This window comes from Knufia obscura (assembly GCF_036327395.1).
Source record: "Knufia obscura strain CCFEE 5817 isolate CBS 148926 chromosome Unknown scaffold_10, whole genome shotgun sequence".
Classification (NCBI taxonomy): Eukaryota; Fungi; Ascomycota; class Eurotiomycetes; order Chaetothyriales; family Trichomeriaceae; genus Knufia; species Knufia obscura.
This window is the reverse complement of record NW_027042696.1, coordinates 788,769-806,893: the sequence shown is the minus strand read 5'-3', so window position 1 is coordinate 806,893 and position 18,125 is coordinate 788,769. Positions and strand designations below refer to the sequence as shown.

Here is an 18,125-nt window from a genome sequence, read left to right as displayed (position 1 = left end):
GACCACATCATGGCAGACAAGCCATACACAATCACAGCCAGAGGCACCAACGATCGAGTGAACATTCCAGATCCCGATTTGAAATAGTTCGTCGTTACTGACTGTTTCACAGGGCAATCGCTGGGACAATAGAGACTACGGACCTTACGCACCAAACCAAAACGCCTATCACTACTCCAATAGGTAAGCCTCAATTGTCAATTCATGCATGCTGCTGCTGACAGACCCTACTAGGGATGGCAGCTACTACTACAATAACGCCAATGGTTCGCGATACTACAACAATGGCAGAGGCGGAGCTTGGTATGAACCTCCTGCTCCAGCTGCTCCGCCAAATCCATGCGATGGCAGACGTTACTACTACGATTACGATGACAACGATGGGGCAAAACACCAGGAAGATGGCATTGACAGCGTCGATGAAGCCTCTACCCTTCCTTCCACCTTCTACGATTCTGCTTCAGACCACGATGAACCCTTGGAAAGACAGCAGGTTGAATTTGATGATTACGGTCACAATGCAGGACTGGAAGAAGAAGATGGAGGCGATGACAATGCTACTTTCGACGAAAATGAGCCGCCTGCTATTGTCGACTATGCGCCAGACCCTGATTTTGACGACCAACAGCTCGAGGTTCCATCCACCGTTAGCGACGATGCTCCGGACCCTGAAGCCGACGAGGAATTCGAGCCGCCTACCGTCGTTGACTATGCTCCAGACCCCGAAGCTGACGACTACGACGGCACGTACGCCTATGGTGGTGACTATGATGACGATGATGGAGGCGATGGAGATGCATGTGGCTGCGACAATGGCTACGAGGATGCCGATGATTATGCTTACGATTATGATTGTGCCGGATATGATGACTATTGATTGCACGTAGCATATGGGTTTGTTCCACCCCTATTTGTGTAGTGGGAGCCATGGCACATAAACTCCATCAAAATCTGTCGCTGCTATCACTACCGAACTGCTGGACTGCCATTAGACAGGCCTGCAGGCGTGTGATCTGGTCGAAGGGCCTCCAAGCTTGGTGGCTAAGCAATAATAGACGATCAGGTATTGGCAATCAGCCAAAGAAGACGTCCAAACTCCAAGCAGCGTGACCAAAATGCCAATGTAAGAGTCAGCTTGCAATGTGGACAGCTATTTCCCGTATCTAAACATATGCGTTGTCTGGAGAAGGTCATCGACCAGGGCATGCACTTGTGCATCAATGGACCATCGTATCTTCATGTCCCGTTCTCCTCCTTAATCGATTTTAAAAACATCTCGCCATTTGGCTAAGTCCCATACTTTAGCTCACAACCATTTTCATGCTTGCTATTACATTTAGCCTTCACGCTCCTCTCGTTCCTTCCTCTGTCTTTCTCTGGCTTCGTCTTCTTTCACAAGCCCAATTAGCACGGACAGCAGCTCCTTTACGTTCTGCGGGCGCTTTCTGCCAGTGTGCTCCGCCCATGAGTCCTTGCTTGCATCGTAGCCAGGTAATTCCCAAATGGGTGGAGCGTCAGGATGTCACATACACTGGTATAGGGAGCAGGAGTGTGCTATGTTCTTCCTGCGTTTGACCTTGAATGAGGAGTCCATACAATCGAGCTCTGGGTTGGCTAGAAGCAGACCGCACATCATGTCGAAGAGAGCCCAGCTATCCGCATTGTCCTCGGCTTTTGTGGTGCCATCTGCATCGTCACGTCGTGCGAGCTTCAAGCAGCCCTCCAGACCGTAGCCCATTATACTATTAGTGCGAGCTGTAGTAAGGTCGGGCTTTGCATCAGAGATCGGAACTTCGGTGGACGATTGACCACTGTTGGTTACATCCTCGGGACAATGTTTTATCAAGTAGGCCTCGCCTGAGCTCTGTAACTCTTCATCGGTGTACTCGGAATAGTGGTCGTCTGCTATTAGACACGATTAGTCACACGTTCGTACGTTGCTGGAAGAGTACTCACTGCTGATAGAGCTTTCAGAATGGGTGATTTCGTGTATGATCGTCTCCTCGCGGCTGCTGAGATCGCGGACGTCAGTTACGTCGGGGACCAGACGCAGATCTCGCACCGAATCGACATGATCGTCTGCGTAGAAGGCAGGTAGCAGATCCATAACATTGTAATCCCACATTGAAGCGATAACAGTGCCGTCTTCCTTGGGCAAGGCCCGCACAGCGATAAAATCGGCGTTCGAGAAATCGAGTTTAGTAGTTGAGGCTTCATTCAGCTGTTGTGGGTTTGGTGATCGGAGCTTGCTGTAAATCTTATGGGGTTCCCGAAACTGATCCACGCATGGTAGTCCGAGAGCCGCTGCAGCGGTGTCGCGCTGAGCCACGCGCAGCCAGTCGAGCAAGGGCTCACCGTAAATCGTGAACTGTGGACCCGCATGTCGCTTCATATCCTTCCAGGTTCTGGCATCTGGAAACTGAACCCTGAACTCCGGGCAATCTTCGTCAAGTGTGGTGATGGTCCTCGAAAGTACATACTGATCTTCAGAAGCACGCAGGAGCTGCTCTTCTGGGACGACCTGAGGGTAAGTTTCGCCTACATCCAAATTCGAGAGGCCTGGCAACAGGATGTGGCACCCGATCTTTCTGAAAGCACCTGGTAGAAGATTAATTGGATGACTGGGGTGGGAGGGAGACCTACATTTGATCTTCTGCTCATCGATTCTCTCACCAAACAACAACGTCGTGATTCTCCTTAGCTCATTACAGAACTCCGGCTCCTCTGAGACGATATGGTGAGGCACGAGGACGCTTAGAGCCCACAGACGTGTTTCTTCGAGGACAGCATCCATTTGCTTGCGTCGCCGCCTTACTAGCTTTCTGAGCGTCGATTTCTTCAACTTCTTTGTCGGATTCTTCACCTTGCTGTCAGGCACCAGATAGCAAGACTGCTGGCAAGCTATGCCCATGGTGTTGATTGATGTTGAAGCAGTGCTATGAAGCCAGCATAGCCTTGAAGGACGTGGCTTGATTTCATCACAAGCAAAAGCCATACCTCCTTCTGAAGTTCCAAGTGAAACGTCACACGCCAGGCAGAACGCAAACGCCTCGAGTGAAGCCGTCCATCGTGAGAGCGCCGAAATTCACTTTCCTCCTGACATTCCGGAGTTTCGGGTCAGGTATTTTGCAAGCGATGCCATGCCGTGCATTCACCAGCAACCTCTCAGCTGACTCGAGCTGAGTGGCTCCAGGGAACCTTATATGAATATATAGCTTGCTCAGGCATAGTTGCCTCTGAGATAGCTGCAAACATCAAATGGATGACATGAAGCGTAATCGGGGAAGTATTATGGCTATCAAGTGAACAAGCTTCTTGATATGATGGTGGTAGATCTAAAGGGGTTCTCCTGACAGTAAGGTGTAGTTGCCATTGCGCTTACGCATGTCATATGCATGGCCCTCACTAAGAATAATGAAGTGCTCGCTGCGAAATTGAGTAATAGAGACTATAATTGTGTTTGAACAATGTGAGGACAAAGAAGCAAAGAAGCGAAAATGGCTGGGAAGTCACAATCGAGTCAAACTTGAGAGCTACGGAAAGTGGATCCATAGAACGCGTACCGAAGTTGAACTTGAAGGAACGCGTCTTGCTTACTCAGCAATAAGCTACATCTATCCAGATCAGGAGATCAAAGCTGATTGTACTTATGGCAGCATTTTCCTCGTACTCTACTCGTACTCCTTCACAAGCATATTGCGCTCAGTCTTGCCCACTCAGCCTTTAGCGTCCTCTTCCTTCGTCTTTGCTCTGTTTTTCGCTTCTTTTCTCGCTCCTCGCCACGAATAATCCTCAGCACAACGTCCAAGAGCTCTTTGACGTTCTTCGGCTTCTCCTTTTCAGCCCAAGAGTCTTGCTTGGCATCGTAACCTGGTAGTTGGGAGATGAGACCTGCCTCGGGATGGCGCAGGCAGTCGAACAGCGAGCAATGGTGCAACAATTTTCGTCGTTGCATAATGTGAATCCAAGGGTTCAGAAACTCGTGCTCTGGATATGCCAGTGTCAAGACTCGGAACAGCGCGCAAATGGCCCAGCTGTCAGCGTTATCTTCTGCTTTTCTGGTGTCGTCTTCTCCATCACGTCTGATAAGTTCCATGCATTGCATGAGTCCATAAGCCACAAAATCCCTGTATATCTCGTCGTCCTGTTCGTCGTACCGGTCGTCGTGGATTTCTTCTTCGGTAACATGGTGGCCGTCTTCATCCGTCTTTGTCGGATGTTGTCATTGGTGCGAGTCAGATGTAGCAGATGCTGTACCCTTCTTCTCAAAAAGGTAGTTCCAATCCACGTCCTCCATCTCGTCTAGCCGTTTTTGGTTTATCCTTATGACGTGGTCTTCAGCTGTTCACAGGGTTAGCGGTGGTCAAAGTTGACAAAAGGGGCTACTTACTCCAAAGCACACTTTTCGAGTGCATGATTTCATGTATGAGAGTAAGTACACGAACGTTCGCAAGCTCTCTTGGGTCGGTCCATATTGGATCGATCCGCAAAGCGCACACTGAGTCGCAACCGGTTCCTGTGAAGAACGACGGATGTAGAGTGAGGACATTGGAGTCGCTCATCCACGCCTGCCAGCCATATGGTGATTTACATCGATCGGCGCAGATGGCAATGAAGTCTTTGCTGACAAAATCAACGCTATGATCAAGCCAAATATCTGAAGGCTCCGGAGAACACAACTTGCTTCGAACCCTGACCTCTTCGTCACGGGTCCAGGGGCAGTGGCGCGGTTGCCCGACATCGATACCCGCAAACACTAGCTGCCTTTCACGGAGCCATAGTCTTAGAGGCTGCTCGAAAATCACGACACCTTCACCTAGCGCTTTAAGCTCTCGCCAAGTATATGTCGATGCTCTCTCGATCACATAGCAACATTCGTCTCGAATACTCTGCAAGACCGACTCCGGTGCGCGCCAGTCTTCTGAGAGCTCCAGCGTCTCCAGATCGCTTGTGACCGGCCGCGGAGATTCCTGGTAGTAATCTTTGTGGAGCCCACGAACAAGAATTTTCTGTGCAACCTTTCTGAACGTACCTGCAAGGGGATTAGTGATTGGACCTAAAACGGGGACCTAAAACGGGGCGCGACGGACTGTACTTACGATTGATCTTCTCCTTCTCAATGTGATCTCCCAACAGCGTTCGGTTTACTCCCTCGGCAGCTCGATTGACTTCGGAGTCTTTGGAGACGAATCTGGTTGGCAGCAGCATAAGGACTGCCCACAGCTGGGCTTCCTCCAGTATGCCATCCATCTGCTTCTTGCGTCTCTCGACCAACTTTTTCCGCATCGCAGCCATTTTCAGCTTATGTCTCCAGGGTCCCTTGACATAAGAATCCGGGATGAGATAACATGACCGTTGACATGCTATGCCCATCCTGACGATCGTTGACGTTGTTGGCAGAGTCTGACACAAAGCTGTGCTGGTCGATGAACAGTCAGAAACATTGTTTCGCATCGTAATGGGAGCGGCAGATATCCTTGGTGACAGTGATATCCAGGCCAAACGCTCGTCCTGTGCCGGCCGGGTGACATGCTTATTGTGAAGTCTCGCAGCGTGGCAGACGCGACAAGCTGTGTGTTGTCGGCAAATGACATTCACTGGACACTGTTTGCACTTGCATCCCTCTCAATGTGCATGCAGGCCATCGTGGTCATGCTTCGGTGCCTGTTGACATGACAGAAATTCGTTGTACGCGCTTTAAGCACTAATTGCTTTCGCGCAGGCGCTCCGCGTAGCGGTGAGAGAGTCGAGGCGTGGAGATCCATCGAATGCGACTCATGCCATGCGAAGAGTCATCTCAAGGGCCGTGATGTTGGTTGTGACCATGCCACCAAGAAGTACGTACCAGCACCCATTCATGACTTCAGCCCATACATTCGTCTCTTCAATTCTTCCCTGTCCCTTGCACGCTTGGCTCTCTCTTCATCTTCCTTCAGTCGGTCTCGGGCTAAACCGATCACAACATTCAGAAGTTGAATAATATTACTCGGTAACTTCTTCCCCGTATGTTGACCCCAGGTGTCCTTCTCCGGCTGGTAGTCGGGATGATCACGTATTGAGCCGGCGTCCTTGTGTCGCATGCAATGATGCAGCGAGCAATGATGGACCAGTCTTTTGCGGCGCGTCATGATCCACTTGCGGTTCCTGATGGAAATGTCGAAGTCTGGATACGCGAGGATGAGCTGCCTGCTGAGACCATATAGAGCGATGGTCTCGGCGTTGTCTTCGGCTTGATTTGTCCCATCTTGATCGTCCTCGTCAGTCAGATCGAGACATGCCTCGAACCCATAACAATTGAGTCGTATCTTCGTGGGGTCGCCGATACTCCTCTGCACCTTCTTCCTGTTCGCAAGCGTCTCCACATTATCATATGTGGCGCATTCAATGTCCTCCTTGACCATAGATATAAACTTCAAGCCTCTTGCTGGATCCAATAGATCCTTCTTGTCGTACTCCAGAATGTGGTCGGTAGCTATTCCTTGAATCAGTAGTGTTCCAAACATAAGTGAGGACACTCTTACCTGTGATCGAGCTTGGCGAGTGCCCAGCTTCGTGTAACACTGTCATCGTTCTAGTATTCACCAGATCCCTGACGTCCGTGATACCTTCCTTGATCTGGCAGTCGGAAAGACCATCAACAAGATCTGTGTCGTAGAAGTTGGAGTAGAGGGTCATTACGTTGTTGGTCTGGTTCATCGATGCTTGGGTATCGCAAGTGACACCGTCCAGTGGGTCTGGCGTTGTGCGTACGAAGATGAAATCTCTTGACGCCAAATCTAAGTTGTGGCTTTCATAGATCTTGTCATGGTCTAGAGAACGTAGTAGATCGTTGATTTCTGCTCTTTCTTCAGAAGTCCATTTGCCGCCCCGCAGAAGTCCCAGCTTCTGCTTCGCTTCATGCATTTGTCGACACCGCAAAAGTTTCAGGAGATCATTTGTGGGCGAGCAGAAGCCAGTGGCGCGGGCCTTCAGATCGCGCCATGTTCGCAGGTCGGAATATTCTCTTGTGAACTCGGGATACGATTTGAATACAGCATCGAGGCTGGCTGCATGTGGCCAGCAACCATCCGTCTGCGCAATCAGATCCTCATCCGACGGCTGGAAGAAGGTAACAGAATCTTGATCGCTGCTATCAAGGCCTGGTAGCAGGATATTCTGACCGAGCTTTGCGTAGACTCCTGCTGAGCGTTAGCAAAGTGATCAAGTCAGAACATACGAAGGCGACATACTGTTGATAGTCTGTTCGTCAAAGTTCTCGCCAAAAAGTGCGGCTGTTGTCTCTAGAACCACAGAATAATACTCTGGTTCCTCCGAGATCAGATCCGGTGGTAGTAAGATGGATGATGCCCATAGTCGAGCTTCGCAGAAGATCGTACGGAGCTGAACGACACGCTTCGTGATCAAATCTCTGCGCTGCTGCTTGTTGAGCTCTGCCATAGATTTTGTCGGTTCATCAGGCCTCGTCTCGGGCACAAGAAAGCAAGGGGTCTGAAAGGCAAAACCCATCTGGACTGATCGATTTCCAGGTGTAGATGATCCGGATCAACTTTGTCTGCTAATGGTCTACTGGACGAGAGTTGCTCGAGTACAGGCATTTGAGAACATCTTGTAGTTCCCAGAAGTGCAAGACTCACAGGCTCAAACCGTCGAAGTGACCCTTCATTTCGAAAACACTCGAGTGAAATGTCTCATTGGTCAGCGATTCCCGTCACCAGATGTAAATAGATTGGCACTCTGCTGGCGAAGAGCGAAGTGGACTCCGTCGATGTTTGTTAGGTCCATATTGATATATCTAGGATTCATGACGGTCGATAGCTTCAGATACCGACTGACCCCAGCAGGAAATGAGGCCGTTCAGATAAATGCATCGCATGTATCGAATGCGGGGTGATGAAGCAGCTCACTACCTTGACTATACTCATTCGTGAAGGTGGCTACCGCTTCCCATAGCGAGGCGAGCAGACCGTTCCTCGCGTTCAGCACGGGATGCGTGGTAGCGTTGCGGGATGAGCACAGATCAAAAGAGGACACTACAAGATGCCCATGGGAGGTGGAAGGAGTTCTTGCATGACTTGTGTTTGTCTGAGCACAAATAGAAAGAAGCAAAGAAGCGAAGCACAAAGGAAAGCACGACGCGCTCTGGAGCTCTCGCAAAAGTGGAGCTCAATAGCGCGTCCTGCTTACTCATCAATTCAGGTAGATTGTTTCCGAGTAGGCACAACCCAGTTAGCCAATACTCGAGTATATTCAATTTCAAGCAGGAAAGCGGGAAGGTCGAGCGTCCAGGTCGCCTGCTGGGATTTTAGGGGCTAGATACAGGATAAAACTCACACGCAACGATCTCTTCACAGCCCGTAAAGGTGGTTCCGTAAGTGGGCGTGCCACTACCTTGCATGCTCATACTATCAACCATCATTTCAATTCACTCTGCAGCTCCTGCTCCTATGTCTCCCTCGACAGTCGTGCCTTCTCATCTTCCTGCCTCAGTCTCTCCTTGACGATTTCATCCACAGTTTCTAGAAGCTCCTTCATGCTTTCTGGTCTCTTTCTACCAGAACCTTTCGCCCAAAGATCTTTGCTCGGATCATAACCGGGATGGTCAGTAATGGATTTATATGGTTGGGTTTCAGGGTTACGCAGAAAGTCGAACAGTGAGCAGTGGTGGAGTAGTGTCTCTCTGGGCCGTGCGTTCCAGCCCCAGCCTTCGTCGCGATCGGCGAAGAAGTCAAAGTCTGGATACGCAAAGATAAGTACCCTAAACAGATTGAGTAGGGCCCAACTCTCGGCATTGTCCTCTGCCAGCTCCATATTCGAGCGTCTTCCTTCCATGACCAAGTCGATGCAGGCTTGGATACCGTATGCGGTGACTGAGGTCATTCGCAGCTCATTGCCGTTCAAACTGTACAGATCTCGTTGACCAGTGTAGCGATGAGGACCGTCTGGGTTCTCCTTAAGCTCATCCTCATCCATGAATTTTATGCATAGATAATCATCGGTCCATTCTTGCATGTCGTGATCGCTGTATTCGAAGTCCTGGTCAATGGCTATGTGACGAACAAGTCAGTATGCGTTACTGTCAACGGCCCTGGATCGACTTACTGAACAACACGCTCGGCGCGTGGAATAGCTCATGGATGATCACACCAGGCTGCCCCTTGACATATATCCCTCACATCTGTGGTCCATGGTTCGAGCCATACCTCCTTGATTGAAGCTTCCATTTCTTCGAAAAAGGGTGGGTGTAAGGTCATCACATTATCAGACCTGCTTTGTGATGCGGTGAAATCTCCAGGGCGTGGCTCGAAGGAAGCTTGAATAAGATTACAGTTGTGCGCCACGAGGCACAGGTCAGACGCGTTTTCCAGCTTCAGAGGATTGGGAGACAAGAGTCTGGTCTTGACCTTTTTTAGAACGTCTGAAGTCCATCTGCCGTTGTTAGGCAGTCCCAGATTTGCGCGAGCGCTCTTGATCTGGTAGCCAACGACCCAGTCCTTCAAAGGCTGGTCATATATGGTGTGAGAGTCTGCGCACCTCTTGACATCAGCCCATGTCCGTGCATTCGGATTTGCGGCCTCGAAATTAGGACATTGGTCATATATCTCGTAGAGCATGCTGGCAATGATAGGGTGCTCATCAGAGATGTGTAGTAACTGCTCGTCGGTTAGTGTTGGGTAATTAGACACGTCGCTGGTCTCTTCGATGTCAGGCAGTAGAACGTGTTGGCTGAGCTTTCTGAAAACACCTATGCCACTGTCAGATTGATGACATACTCCTCCGTCATTACTTACAGTTGATCTTGTCCTCTCTGACATTAGGACCTAACAAGCGAATAGTCAGGTCACGCATAGTTCTGTAGAGCTCCGGCTTCTCTGAGATCAAATGCAACGGCAGGAGCATAGCCGATGCCCAGAGCCGCGCCTCCTCTAACACGCTGTCCATCTGCTCTTTGCGTCTTTTCATAAGCTTTCTGCGAGTCGTCTTCTTCAATTTGCCTTTCTTTGAGTCTTTGACATAGAAATCGGGCACCAGATAGCACGAGCTCTGGCAAGCGATACCCATCTTGCTGGCGACGATACCTTAGAACGATGCTAAACTCGACGGACGCAACTTGTAGAGAAGATCTCTAATTCCACGCATATACTCCGTCGCGAGTGACATCTCGTACGCAAGTGCTCAAACGCCGACAGTGACTTGTTGCTGACGAAGTGATTGAGTGCATCCTTCCGACACCGCAGAGGACAGCACTTTCACTTGGGCATATGCACTCTGCCATCACCACAATCAGCTTGCGTCGGCTAAGAGCGAGGCTGTGACACTTCGAAAGAGAAGACATTCCTGCCTCGTGGACTCGAGGTTGGTCAATATATTGATATACATTGGGGGTAGTGGCAACGACGGCTACGATGGCCGTTCACCGCCAATGACTTTGACCACATGTTGGCCGATGGTACATGAAAGTGAGAATGGTATTGGAGTGGCTTTCGGATAATGAAAAGCAGTGGAAGGTAGAATGGATACAAACAAGCAAGCAGCGAAGAATCGAAACAACAACCAAAATCGCAATGTTGAGCAAAAGTGGGTCCTTTGTCGACGCGTCCCAATCAGGAAGGCACGCGTCTATCTCGATCAGTACGTAATCGGATGAGGAGATGCTCCGCGAACTCAAGCCTTCAGCATAGGGCAAGACCAGCTATAAACCATCGGTAGCAGGCCAAGGGTCCATGAGGTGAGCATAAAGTATACACTGACTGTCTTCCATTCCCAATATCGATACCAAGATTACTGTGGCAGCGTATGCATAACTCATACTGAGCGCCAAAGCACCTCTATCTCGCCTGCTGAACGAGTGAACTAAGCAGAACGCCAACCCGTTCATACAACCCACTCCAACAATATCCCAATCATACCTGTTATCATTAGTCCTTCACCAAATTCCCCTTACTCGGGCTCGTCAGCCCCCAACTGCCTCTTGTCTTCATCCGTTCGAGCAGCCTCTTCGGACTCCCCCAGCTCTTCCTCTTCTCACCACTGGCGCTAAAGATACTGGGCGAGCTGTCAACACTGACATCTCGTGTCCGCACCCGGCTGTTCTCCTCATGAAGTACCTGGCCACGATCAGACCTGCTAGTACTGGTCACATGCCCCATACCACTCGAGACAGCTCTCTGCCGCTCATAAGCATTTTCCCCATCCTCAACATCAGCATGAGCAAGACTCCCCCTCATACTCCTCGAATCCACACTCATAACCTCCGTCGCTCGACCCCGAAGCGTCTCCCGACTCTTCATCGCCTCCCCATTCATACTCATTCCAAGCAACCGCTCCTTACTCTTCCGCCTCTGGTCCCTCTAGAACGCATCCTCAACCGGACAATCCACACTCTCATGGCCATCCCGTTCACACAGTGCACACCACCGATCTGGATCAATGACACCCGACGTCTTACCAGCCAACATACCAGCTTGATCGCCCGTGCCTTCGATCAGCGTCGGTTTCGTCGGCGTCGCAGTCGTACTGCTTGCTGCTTGTGCGGAACCAGCTGGCGTAGCAGACGATCTGTTGCTCCCGCCGCCGTTACTGTTTGCCGCGAGACTGCTCGCTCTCGGAGGTGGAGGCGGCAACGGTGCATTCGGCGCTTGCGACGGCGGTTCATGCGTGCTTGTTTTTCGAAGTGGCGCCGGTTTATCGCTGTAGTTCGCGGACAGGTGACCTGATCCGTTGCTACGCCTCAGTCCCTCCCGAACAGCGTCTTTGCCCGTTCGTAGTTCTGGCTGCGGACTAGGTTGCCGATGCGTGGAGCTACCCATCATATTCGCACAGTTCAGGATGTCATGTCCGCTCTCCTCGCATATCTCGCACCATAGTGCCGCAGTGCTCGTCTCGGAAACAGATGGCGGAGCTGGGGCTTTCCGTAGGACCTCAGCACTTCTGCGTCTTCGCTCTTCGTTGGCCTCTTCTGATCCTTCGGTGTCAATGCCGAACTCATCTTTCAGTGGCGAACCCCGACCGTTAGTTTGAGGGGCATACTGATCTGCGAGCTCAGGGACAGTAGAATCCTTTCTCCGATGTCCGTTCACTCCTGGTGACTGTGGGGACTGGACTTGGCCTACTATGGTCCGCTGGCTGCCACCACTATTGTGCTTGTCTGTCTGACTATCTGTCTTTCGATGGCCAAGACCAAGTGCGCCGGATGTGCCAAGTGGGTATGACCATTTATTGGGTGTGGAGAGATTGACCGACTGCCTAAGCTGTCTGACCTCCTCCTGCAATTCTTCTTCGTGGCTTGACTTTTGCTGCAAAAGCGATTCGAGATCGTGTATTTGCCGTTGCAGAAGATCAGATGATGCTTGAGCTTCAGTCATGTCTGTCGACTTAGATTTTGACTGGTGTTGATATACGCCGTTCGCCTTGGGTGTACTCGAAGTGTCGTATGACGATCGACTTTCAGGAGCTGTGCCTTGCAAGCTCTGTATAATAGTCTTTAGACCTCTAATCTCGTCGTCCTTGTGCATCAGGGTCGATTGAAGCTCCTCAAAATCTTCATTCGAGCCTACGCCAGTACTACCACCACCTTCCAACGTAGCCTGGGCAGCAGCTCTTTCTCTTTCTCGTCGCAGCTCGCTCTTCCCTCTCTCAACTTCTCCTCGTAGGAACTCGACCTCCGACCGCGCCTCGGCCTCGGCTCTCCTTGACTCCTCGAGACCTTCTTCGAGCTCCTGCACCAGCTCCTCGAGTTGCTTAAACTGCTGGGCGACACTGTCCACATCCTCATTCCGTTCCTGCAAATGCTGTACCTGCTGTAACAGATCTTCAACTCTTTGCTCATACACTCTTTCTGTCTCTGTACTCGCCATCTCTAGGGTGTCAATCGTACTTCTGAAGTCCGCCCTATTCGCATCAAACTCAGCCATAAGCGCCTTGATCCTTTCATTTCGTTCTCGCAGCTGCGCACGTAAACCTTGCACATCTTTTGGCAGTTCTGCTTCGTCCTGCGGGCCTTGGCCCATACTCTCAGGAATCATGCTCTGTAATTCAACCAGACTGCGCTCCATCTCAGCAATGCTGTTAGCCTGCTCCCCTAGCTGCCTGTCTCTTTCTTCCAGTTGCTCTTTCAACCGTTGTGCTTCCTGCTCTAATTTTTCTGCATTCGCATCTGAAGAGGCTCGATCGTTGTTTCGTGCATTGGGAGTAGGCGTAGGCGTGGTATCCGGCTCGTTCTGCTCGAGTATCGTATCATCCTCGTCGAATCGATCGTCCGGTCCAAGCGGAGTGGTAGCAGTGTTGAAGGAGGGCGCCCCTCGCATCCTACTAGGAGTCCGAGAAGTGCTCTGTCGTAGACTCTGGCTGAACTTATTAGGTCCGCCATTAGCGAAACTTGGTGCTCGCAGCCCCGATCTCCCAGCTGTACCAGGTGCGCCCATCGTGCTCTTTGCTAATCCTATACTCGGCCTCGTCTTCGGCGTCTGTAACCTTCCAGCCGCAGGTGTCTGTGCGGGCGGATGTTGTGCTTTGCGCAATGGACTGGCAGGTCGTGGCCGTATGGGACTGGTGGGTCTAGCTAACGACTCTCTTCTCGGAGGCTTCAGCGCCGTCGGACTAGCCACTCTCTGCTGCAGTGACGCTGATGGCCCTAGACTCTGGCTGAAACTCGGTCTCACCATCCCACTCGTCTTCGGAGTCGGTCTACTGACGGCAGGTGTGGTGGGACTACCACTAACACTCGCCGTTCTCAGACTCGGCTGTTTCGTACTGCTTGCATTGCTGCTGCCCGACATCCTTTTCTCTGCTTTGTCGACGGGCAGAAATATTCCTCCACCTGGCACTGATGTCCTGAAGTACTGCTTTCCTTCGACTGCGCCTGAATTCTTGCCTCTTGCTGCATATTCCGATGCTAATTCTACTCCTGCGAATGTGCCTTTCTTGCCGTCTACCGTTCCAATGAATTTGACCACACCGTGCATGCCACCTGGCACATTAACCGTGTCGCCCACTCTGAGGGCCGCCATGACGGCGTCGTATGCCTGATATCAGCCCAGAAGGACTGGTTCGTGGCCCTTGTCGTTCTCGTGGCCGGCCGCAGATGATCAGATCGTTGTCGAAAAGTGGAAGTAGAGAATGCGGGCAGTTGCTCGTGCAAGCTTGCTGTCATAGAAGATGTGATCCGATACTCTTAAAGATATGCGCAATTGACTTTCGGGTGTGATATCGCAATATTGCTGTGGGAACAAGAGATACTTCAACGGGCCTCCCTGACGATCCCTCCACCAGCACACTGGGCTCAAATTGGAAAGCGCGCCACAACGGTCGCGATCGATATTATGTCTCAAAGTACATACACAGAAGTTCTACTGTCACAAAGCTCTTTCGATGAAATTGGCAGCAAATGTTTACGACATTGATGCGGATACACATTCATGGTCACCAGACAACAGAAACCCTGATCCAAGTAAACAACAACTGCTGCAAGCCCGAACCAAGACACGCTTCCGCTTACCGTTCCGGATCGTCGTTCGTTCTCAATTTTTACGCTAGAGCCCAAAACAGCTAGAGTAAACTCCGATGTTCATCTGAGCAAGGGCCAATGAGGTCACAGGATCGTGCTCTGTACAGATTATGAGCTGGCCTTGGCCAACCCATCCATAATCATACTTAATATTCATAGCGCTGTCAGTTGTCATATCTCATATCAACCGTACCTAGTTCATAGGTGCACGAAGCTCACCAACCTACAGCTGCAACCTAAAAGTCGCAACCTCGAACGGCCTCAGCTCAATCTCAACATCCCCACTCGAGAACTTCAACTCCTCCAGGTCATCCTCTAGCATATTCGTCCTGAACACCTTCTTCACGTCCAGTGTTGTCTTGATCGTACCTCTCGACTTACCACCCAGCGATTCGTAGATACGCAGGATGACGCTTCGGCCCTTCCGCTTCTCAAGTTCTCCTCTCGAGACGTCTTCGTCATCTTCACCTCGCTTGATACAATCCAGGACAAGCGATGCAGATCCTGCGACTGCGATAGAAGTGAAGATGTCGTCATCGGGCTCGTCGCTGTCTGCAATGGTGACTAGGCTGAGCGGGTTGTTGAAGTTGTGCGCAGCATGAACCGTATCAGAGCCCAATGCGCCCATATGTGGCATGATAGCCCACTTGATGTGATGCTTGCCCATATCAGCATGCGCGTCTGGTGCTTTTGGTGCTCGCAGTAGAGATAGCCTCATCAGGTTGCCACATGTTGCAAAGCCATATTTGGAATCGTTGAGGATTGACACACCATAGCCGGCTTCCGACAGATCAGCAAACTTATGACAGCAAACCTCGAACTTAGCCATATCCCAGCTTGTGTTGTAGTGAGTTGGTCTCTTGACCAGACCGTACTGTGTCTCATACGTCGCTTCGGTGTTGACACAATCGACTGGGAACTCGACCTTCAAGAACTTCATCGTCTCGTGCCATTCAACCTCCGCTTCGCAAGACACATAGCTTGGGCTGTCCATCTCACCAGTCGATGCATCAAGACTGATAGTCGTCTTCATCCAACTCTTGTCGCTTATCTTAGTCTTGGTGGCAAGACTGACACGATATGGCCCTTTCTCCACGATCTCACTTCTGCCCGAATGTAGTTCTTTCCTCGAGTTGAGGTGGAAGACTTCCACGTCCCAAGCTTGCCAGTACAATGGCTTGTCATCGAAGATGACTAACTGGTTGCCTTTGCCGCCTTTAGCAATGACTTCTCGTTTTGCCTTCTTGTCGAACAGAGATGTGATGACGCCATTCTCGACTTCAACACTGAAGCGACTGTTGGCAAGCAAGAAAACGCCGTTGCTCTTTTCGGTGATGGTTGCCTTTTCCGAAGCTTCCAACTCAATTGTGTCTGTTGAGTTGACACCTGGCTCGGAATACACAACTGTGTACTCATCCTCAGGTGTTTTAACAATTTCCGTCCTACTCCAAGGTAACGTATTGATAGCAATTGTTTCACCACCACTCTTCGTCTTTGACTTTGACATACCTAGCGCGGCCAAAGCGTTGTCTCTAAGTTTCGTGCCAAGCTCGTGGTTATGCGCGTATAGGTCATCCGAGTCATCGTAGCACATCTCAATCGCACTTCCGGGCAGACAATCATGGAACTGACATAGCAAGATGTTCTCCCAGATCTCGTCAATCTCCTTCTTTGGATACTTGTACTTGTTGTTCGACAAGGTTGCAAGAGTAGCCAGATACTCGATATCATGCATCATGATCTCCTGTTTCCTATTATTTTTCTTGTTGTGGGCTTGTGTTGTGTATGTGCCTCGGTGCAGTTCGAAGTAAAGCTCGCCGTACCAGGTGACAAGCTCCGTTCCAGAAGCGACCTTGTCTTCTAGCTTGGCAAAGAAATCGTCCACCGAGTTACCCATGTGCACCCGTGGTAGTAATCCCTGGCTGGTTGTGTCGCTCATACCTCTCATTCGTCGCAGCTTCTCAAGCATGTCGCGTGTTGGCCCACCACCGCCATCGCCTTTGCCAAACACAAGTAACGATGTATTATCCTGATCCAGACTCTTGTGCTGTGTTACACTTCGCTTCACATCCCCGAAGTTGGCATCTGCAGTATAGGTCTCACTCGGAGCCATATGGCAGATGACCTGGCTGCCATCCAGCGCAACCCAGTTGAAAGTGGTGTGTGGGAAGTTGTTGATGTTATTCCAGCTCAACTTCTGTGTGAAGAACCTCGACATGCCAGCAAGTCGACAGATCTGTGGCAGCTGGCTGGAGTAGCCGAAGGTATCAGGCAGCCAGAAAGTCTGACACCTTTCTCCGAAGTGACTCTCAAAGAACCTCTGTCCGTACAAGAATTGCCTCACCAAGCTCTCTCCAGATGGCATGTTTGTATCATGCTCGACCCAACTGCCTCCGATTGGCTGAAACTGACCCTGCTTGACCTTTTCCTTAACACGGTCGAATGCATAGGGGTAGTACATCTTCAACCACTTATACTGCTGAGCCTGCGAGCAAGCGAATCTGTGCTCCGGGTACCTGTCCATTAGATCGCACTGGTTTGACCACGATCTCACAACTTTGCGCTTTGTCTCTGCCCACGGCCACAACCAACACGTATCGATATGACAATGCCCGATGGCAGTGACAATAGAATCCTCCTTCGAATCATAGACCCGTGCCGAATCTACGTGCTTCCCAACATACTCCTGCGCGATCTTCCTTCCCTTCAATATTGATTCCTGTGACCCTTCCCCAGCAATAAATACATCCATAATCTGGTTGCATATCTGTAACGCCTGATGCCTCTGCCAACTACCATTAGGGAACTCCCTAGCCGCATCACCAATCTCCCAGAAATCAACATACAACGCCCTCACCGCCAGATTCACATCCACAATATCGGCCTGCCAAAGCGTGTAGCTCAGATTCGGGTCAGGAGGCTGTATACTATCACCACCAGGTGCATTGCCAAACATCTTGTTGCAGGCCATTTCAACGTAGAAGGTGTGCTCTTTGCCATCCCGCCAGCTCTTCGGCAGTATCCATTCCGTGCGTTCGCCGCCGCCAGTCAGACCTTGAAGTGGCTTGCCATCTTCGGTCCAGACGAGGCCCTCGTTGTTGGCATCCCAGTGGAACTCGAGGTGTTCGCCGTGGAGCATGTGCTTGGGAATTGTGAGTTGAATCTTGAACCAATGGGTGCTCCATGAGGGACCAAACTTGTCGCCCAGATGGCATTCTTTGAACTTGTTCGAGGTTGCCTCCTCGAAGGTTGGCCGTGTCAGGTTCGGAGGAGAGTAGACAGATTTCTATAGAAGTCCTGGTCAGTTACCGTAGCTTAATAGGAAAGAACTGGATTAGTGGTAACCTTGATGTACTTATCGTCGTTGGTGGTGCTGTGATAGAGCTTGGCCAGCAAGCTCTGCTCACGGTATTGACCTTGGTCGGTAAACTGGCGCAGTCTGTCGGTGTAGATGCTTTGGATCTGCTTGCCGACTGGTCGCTCTGCCAGCTTGGGGTAGCTAGACCCAAGAGGTGTGCTTCGTCCCCCCATTGTAGCAGCGGCTGTAGTAGTAGCAGCTACGTCTTGAGAGTGGCAGGAAATTCAATCCAGAGCTCACAATATGGAGGTTGAATACTAAGGA

General features: G+C 50.8%; 8 protein-coding genes across 8 annotated transcripts; 1 reads left to right on the top strand and 7 right to left on the bottom strand.

The window, feature by feature from the left end:
• Positions 1-9: 9 nt before the first annotated feature.
• On the top strand, positions 10-877 carry PMZ80_008122 (uncharacterized protein; the record flags this gene model as incomplete). The annotated part of the gene is made up of 3 exons (XM_064876523.1): positions 10-57; positions 113-183; positions 235-877. 3 exons carry the CDS (start codon positions 10-12, stop codon positions 875-877), a joined length of 762 nt encoding a protein of 253 aa, XP_064727830.1.
• Positions 878-1,522: 645 nt separating this feature from the next.
• On the bottom strand, positions 1,523-2,911 carry PMZ80_008121 (uncharacterized protein; the record flags this gene model as incomplete). Its single annotated transcript, XM_064876522.1, has 3 exons — positions 1,523-1,905; positions 1,957-2,598; positions 2,644-2,911. The coding sequence occupies 3 exons, from the start codon at positions 2,909-2,911 to the stop codon at positions 1,523-1,525; spliced, it is 1,293 nt and encodes a 430-aa protein (XP_064727829.1).
• A 774-nt stretch (positions 2,912-3,685) lies between these two features.
• PMZ80_008120 (uncharacterized protein) lies at positions 3,686-5,295 on the bottom strand (the record flags this gene model as incomplete). Its single annotated transcript, XM_064876521.1, has 4 exons — positions 3,686-4,207; positions 4,289-4,341; positions 4,391-5,032; positions 5,100-5,295. 4 exons carry the CDS (start codon positions 5,293-5,295, stop codon positions 3,686-3,688), a joined length of 1,413 nt encoding a protein of 470 aa, XP_064727828.1.
• A 560-nt stretch (positions 5,296-5,855) lies between these two features.
• PMZ80_008119 (uncharacterized protein) lies at positions 5,856-7,437 on the bottom strand (the record flags this gene model as incomplete). The annotated part of the gene is made up of 3 exons (XM_064876520.1): positions 5,856-6,472; positions 6,522-7,178; positions 7,230-7,437. The coding sequence occupies 3 exons, from the start codon at positions 7,435-7,437 to the stop codon at positions 5,856-5,858; spliced, it is 1,482 nt and encodes a 493-aa protein (XP_064727827.1).
• A 1,005-nt stretch (positions 7,438-8,442) lies between these two features.
• Positions 8,443-10,059, bottom strand: PMZ80_008118 (uncharacterized protein; the record flags this gene model as incomplete). Its single annotated transcript, XM_064876519.1, has 4 exons — positions 8,443-9,044; positions 9,100-9,148; positions 9,201-9,742; positions 9,789-10,059. 4 exons carry the CDS (start codon positions 10,057-10,059, stop codon positions 8,443-8,445), a joined length of 1,464 nt encoding a protein of 487 aa, XP_064727826.1.
• An 857-nt stretch (positions 10,060-10,916) lies between these two features.
• PMZ80_008117 (uncharacterized protein) lies at positions 10,917-11,303 on the bottom strand (the record flags this gene model as incomplete). Its single annotated transcript, XM_064876518.1, has 1 exon — positions 10,917-11,303. One exon carries the CDS (start codon positions 11,301-11,303, stop codon positions 10,917-10,919), a length of 387 nt encoding a protein of 128 aa, XP_064727825.1.
• Positions 11,304-11,348: 45 nt separating this feature from the next.
• Positions 11,349-14,006, bottom strand: PMZ80_008116 (uncharacterized protein; the record flags this gene model as incomplete). The annotated part of the gene is made up of 1 exon (XM_064876517.1): positions 11,349-14,006. The coding sequence occupies one exon, from the start codon at positions 14,004-14,006 to the stop codon at positions 11,349-11,351; it is 2,658 nt and encodes an 885-aa protein (XP_064727824.1).
• A 720-nt stretch (positions 14,007-14,726) lies between these two features.
• On the bottom strand, positions 14,727-18,034 carry AMS1 (Glycoside hydrolase, 38 vacuolar alpha mannosidase; the record flags this gene model as incomplete). The annotated part of the gene is made up of 2 exons (XM_064876516.1): positions 14,727-17,789; positions 17,849-18,034. 2 exons carry the CDS (start codon positions 18,032-18,034, stop codon positions 14,727-14,729), a joined length of 3,249 nt encoding a protein of 1,082 aa, XP_064727823.1.
• Between the last annotated feature and the right edge of the window lie 91 nt (positions 18,035-18,125).